This window comes from Ambystoma mexicanum, chromosome 6q (genome assembly GCF_040938575.1).
Source record: "Ambystoma mexicanum isolate Mex_15411 chromosome 6q, UKY_AmexF1_1, whole genome shotgun sequence".
NCBI classification, from domain to species: Eukaryota; Metazoa; Chordata; class Amphibia; order Caudata; family Ambystomatidae; genus Ambystoma; species Ambystoma mexicanum.
Genome location: NC_090937.1, coordinates 665,434,173 through 665,439,798, shown reverse-complemented (window position 1 = coordinate 665,439,798; position 5,626 = coordinate 665,434,173). Strand labels below are relative to the sequence as shown.

The following is a 5,626-nucleotide window of genomic DNA, read 5'->3' as shown; positions in this document are numbered from 1 at the left end:
TACCCACGGACTATGCCTGAATGATGACAAAACAGAGCTTATCATCCTGGGCACCCACGCCAATCTTAAGAAATTAGACCAGGCCTACGCCTCCTTCCTAATTGATGGCAACCACATCAGGGTTGCCAAAGAGGTCAAGACCCTTGGATTCTATATCGATTCTACCCTTTCCTTTAACAAACAAGTGAACGCCTTGGCCTCCACCACAGCTTACACTTGCAAGCTCATTAGAACTGGCCAACCCTTTCTCTCTAACGAAAACTGCATTATCCTAGCCAGAGCCCTCATGCTCTCGAGGCTCGATTACTGCAATGCCCTCTATATCGGAGCTAACAAATCAATCATACAGAGGTTACCAATCCTCCAAAATAACGCTATAAGAGCGTCTCTCAGTGTGGCCAGAAAATCACACATAACTATAATTAGGCGCCAAAACAACTGGCTATCGACCTTCATTAAAATTCAGCTCAAAACTGCATCCCTTACTTATTCACAAAGCACTGAACATTGCTGCACCCACTTATCTCATGGACAGATTCCATAGGAGAACCTCTTCTAGACCCACAAGATTGGGCAATTCCAATTGTCTCATCACCCCCAGATATAAGCTTTCTAAGGTCGGAGGTTGTAGTTTCCCCATCAAAGCTGCCCAATTATAGAACTCCCTGCCACACACCTTCAAGGAACATCAACCCTATCTGAATTTCAGTCTCAATGACATAAATTGGCTCAAATGCTCTGATCACTAGCCCTCTCTATGTGAGCACCTGCCAGACTACACTGCTTTCATCCATTGTATATATTTCTTATCTATTGTATTGTAAAAATCTCATTGTGCAATTATGTATATAGCTGACTTGTCTATTTCATGTAATCATTTCACTGTGTAACCAAGCTGTGCATATCCTGTAACTGCTGCGCCCCGATGCCCTTGGGTCTGGTGCGCATTAGAAATGAATAAAACAAACAAACAATTTTCCACTACATTTTCCCAAATGCTCCTTTGGGAAAAAAAAACCTAAATCCCCAGTAAAATGTTCTTTGAATTCTACATTGTTTCACCAACATTCAAAATTGTCTCGCGTTTTGAAAAATGCCCCATTTTCCACTTGAATTCCTGTAAAAACAAACTTGCCCAAATAAGGTTAAAAGCCATTTGCAAATTCGCCTGGAGGAGATTTGCACCATGACTACATCACTGTTAATTGCAGCGTTGGCAAGTCCCCGCTGTACAGTAAAATAAGTGAAACAACTATTTGGGGAGCACTTAAGAATTTTTGAACTACACCCCTGAGGTGGCAATAAAAATAGGTGGATTTTCAGCTGAATTACACCAGCTGTATTTTACACAATCCTGAATTTGGCAGACAATAATTCCAGCATTACTTGTCAAACACCGCCGTAGCTATCACTACCGCCAAGCTCCTAACGGTCCGAATACTATTGTGCTTCAGTGAGCCTGCAAGATGCTCCTCCCCCCATTCCCATTCCCGATAAGCAGCACCGGATTCAGCCGGACATTCCTTCTCACCCAGTGGCAGTAGTCGTATGGAATGCATGTTGATAGTAGTCGGTGTTCTCATAGTTTGCATGCCGGCTTTACCTGCAGCAGGTGTTTTAAGGTGATTAAAAATTACACTACTTTCATACCTTATTTCAGGACTATCAACAGAAATTGCCACCCCTCCCCCAGATGTTTTTCCTTACTCCTCTGATGAACGCGGGCACAGGGAGGTTGTTCTGCCCCTCCCTGGCCTCAAACACCGAAAATGAATGCAATGTTAAAAGCCATGGGAACTGACGGCGAATAAAAAAAACGGCTTCATGCCTCCTAAAATTTGCAGTCGTGTGTATCCACGTGTGGAAACATCAAAAATAAAAGAACGGCTGGCGGAAGCGCGTTTTCATGTGTAGGTGGTGCCTTGAGAGCGCGCGCTTCCTTGGAACGCTACTTAGCGGAGTGTGTGCGTCTATTGCGGGCAGCGCACACATGCTTTAAGAATGTACCCCTCAGCAGGCCCGTGGTGTATTTCGGGGCTGGGTATGGCGGTGGGATGGCCGTGGATAAGGGGGTACAGTACAGTAGTCGCTGTGTGCGTTATTGTGAGAGTTGGACTGGCGCTGCCACCGCAGCACCCCTGCAAGCGCCGCCGCGTCTGAGGTGATGGATGTCTGCGCAGGGCGTTCCAGATGGCAGACAGGCCCTGCCTGCCTAATGGCCTGTCTCGCGCTCGGCCTCGGGTCCATGTGCTCGGCTGCATCTTGAAAACCTTATTACGTGCCCCGTGTCCCGGGAAATTGGGAAATGACACAATAATGAAAGATCCGGGGGAGGCCGCAGCAGCCGCTCGCCCACGAATGTTCCAGACTGCGGGCTGCACCCACCACATGCAACCGATCAAACACACGGAAACAGTGCACCGCTCCCACGGCCCTGCAATGTGCGGACACATTTAAAAGTAAAACACAAGGTACACGTCGAGCTGGTGTCCCGAGGGGGACCCGACTAAATAACTCTGAAGAATTACAGCTTTCACTCAAGTGGTCCAAATGATGTATACATGGGGAGAGTGGCCATGCACGTAATGTGGCTTACAGAGGGGAAGGAATCTGTAGGAACTGTTGAAGAAAACAATTCGAAGTGTTGTACCTTTAAAACAAAAGTACTATGTATTATCTCCCCGCAGGAATCAAGCGGCCCCCACCCCGAGGCCCAGGCACGGCGTTCGGCATTTGGATTATGTGGCATGCTTCCGTTGCTGCTGAACACCGAAGGCAGTGCAGTGAGCCATATATTACGCGGGAGTTCCCACCCGCCCAGCATTACCAAGTGTTTCGGATTCCTCGGGACGTGTGTGGGATTTATTTTGAAAAGAAACATACGCATGCAGAGCCCAGAGTTACAAGAATTGGTCACTGCGGAGGTACATTGATTTATTGCCGTATCCTGTTCGGGGGGTGGGGGGGGCGACAGGTGCCTGGACCCCATATGAGGTCAGCTTATATATCACTGATAGCAGTCTGTATATTCCGGACTCTTGTTTGTGTGGCTCTATAGGTGCTCCTTCCAGAACAAAAGTGACGTTTTGATAGTATTCCCAACACGTCACACGAATACATATACAAATAAATAATGCACTGATGTCTAAAATATTTACTGTTCGCCCGCGGGTAGTCTTCCAATAAAATGCATCCCTCAACATACCGCCCCCCCCCCCCCACCCCTTTCCAGTCCCATCTTTTGTCGTAGTAGTCTAAGCAGGATGAAGTGTGTAGTGTCTCCCGTGTGAGCCGTTTCCGGATCTCCTCGGAGCTGGTAACCTAACCATCATCACAACACCATGAATGAGGGGGCGCAACTTGTAAGAATGGGGATTTATACCGCGGGGGAGTTTGGGAATAGACCAGAATGCTAAAAGGCAGCATGTGTTATGGCGCATGCCCTCTACGCCGCCTGGGGACATCACACACACGCCTGTTGCCTCCATGTAGCCTTCTGGCTGCATCTAGAGTGTCTCGAGTCGAGTTCCACGCAGCCAGCTGACACGTACATTCAAAGCCGAGACCCCCGCAAAAGCTTGCATGACTAAACATGACTACACGAATTTCCTCCTGTGACATTCGGCGCTATTCCGCCAGCCCAGCGCAACGGGAAGTTGAGATTATTCACACGAAACTGTGCCACAATATCTCCATTGCAAACAACCAGCTCCAAGTACCGGAGTCCACGGGGCGAGGGGGAATGTCTTGAATGACAAACATTTCCAGTTATGTCCTGTCATAAAAATGGTGGAGGGGGCATAGTAACCAAAAGTGAGACCGTGCTCCAAGTTGTGATACTCACACTCAGTGAGCGAGTTGTGAGGTGTCTGGCTGGTAGGCTCTGCTCCTTGCTGACATTCCGCACAGGGGTCCCTATCCAGAGGGCGCAGGATCAGGATGCCTCCTCCTCCTCGACCACCGCCCCCCCCCCGCTCCAGTGCCGGTGAAGGCTGCGCCCCCTTATGCCCCCCTCACACTGCTTGTTCCCTCCAGAGACCCCAGGGTTCGCGCAGGGCCAGGGCGGCCCGGCCCGGCTGCAGGGCGCCGCTGGACACCACCGAGTTCTTGAGCTGCTTAATGACGGCGAAGAGCAGCAGCAGGAGCAGCAGCAACAGCGCCAAGAAGAGCGCCAAGTAGAGCAGCAGGTCCAGTGGGCGTTCCAAGCCCGCCGCCGGGGGCAAGCTCACCGGGGTGCTCCCAGCGGGAAGGAAAAGGGGGCGCATGGCTTCCACCCGGGGCCGGACGCTCCTCACTCCCCTGCGGCGCTGTCGGCTGGTTCGTAACCCCAGCCCACCGAACCTGTGGGTTAGTCCATTCTGAGTCTGCAGCCGCCACCGTGCCGAGTCCTTCTGGTCTGTCTGCTCACCTCTGGAGGTGGCGGGAGCCCCTGAGATGCTGTTCTGTCTGCGGCGCGACGATGAGAACAGGAGGGTAGAGCGCGCACTCCCGCATTGTGCGCCTAACACCCGGAGCGACTCTATCCCGCGCGGGGGAGGAGCTGTCACTGAAGGGAGGAGTGGCTCTATACCGACCTCAGCAGCTAGGTCCTAGGTCTGGAGAGCCACAGGTTGCAGACCCAAGCACTGGTGGGGGATGGGGGTACATAGTCCGCGGCATAGCATCCTCGTTCATTGCGATCATAATTGTCGTCAGGAGTTCACCCAAAACTGTACTTTCGTATTAACCTTTAGGAGGAGCATCATGGCCACCCCTAGAGATGGGTTCATATGCGGGTACTGAGTGATATGCATGCGTTTAGGACTAACAGGGTGTCGAAAACGCACTTGAGCTGTGCTTAACTGGCCCATGTCCTACCTCTTGTGTTGCTCTAGTGGAACCCAACAAAGGTCCTCATTACAAGTTTGCCGGTGATTCCGTGGAGGCGGTGGCACTAGTTCTGGCAACCGCGGAATCACCGGCACATCACAACCTTGTGGGAATGCGCACTCGGCATGCCGGTAACGGTACGACTGGCATGACAGAAACACTGCCCTCCATCCTCAAAATAGGTGACACTTTCATCAAAAATGCTGGTGGCAACGTTACCAGCGTGTCCCTCATGGAAACACCAGCAATGGAAACACCGGCACCAGAAATAACATCATCGCTGGAACTGGAAGCTCGCCGGTGGCTATTTTGGAAAACACAATCTACTTGAAATGACCTAGCTCCAATTGCCATCCAGACACGTGCACACCGGCATCTCATCAGCAGGCATGTCATCTCGGGTCCCTGAACTGCGGCAGCGAAAGCCACGTTTCTCCTTAGTGGAACATGCCGGTGAGCTGTTTGTCAAAGACCACCGGCGCAGCACATAACTGAGGAAAAATGCCACCTGAGAGGAGGTGGTGCAGAAGGTGTCAGCCATGGGAGCCGTGCCACACACAGTACGTGACTGCCATAATGGGTGGGATGAACTCCGCCTGAGGGTCTGCAATCTTCTGTCGGCCCACAGAAAGGAATGTCTGGCCACTGGCAGTGGAACGGCCTCACCAATTAAGCTTGTGCCATGGGAGGAGAAATGCAGCAGTGTGCTGCACCTTGAAGGGATCGTGGGATTGGGAGAGGCTGGTGCCGGGACACA

General features: G+C 51.3%; 1 protein-coding gene across 1 annotated transcript; it reads right to left on the bottom strand.

Annotated features, from left to right (window-relative positions):
- Positions 1–4,013: 4,013 nt before the first annotated feature.
- SMIM43 (small integral membrane protein 43) lies at positions 4,014–4,384 on the bottom strand. Its single transcript, XM_069630321.1, has one exon. It carries the CDS (start codon positions 4,263–4,265, stop codon positions 4,014–4,016), a length of 252 nt encoding a protein of 83 aa, XP_069486422.1. The 5' UTR covers positions 4,266–4,384.
- Positions 4,385–5,626: the final 1,242 nt, after the last annotated feature.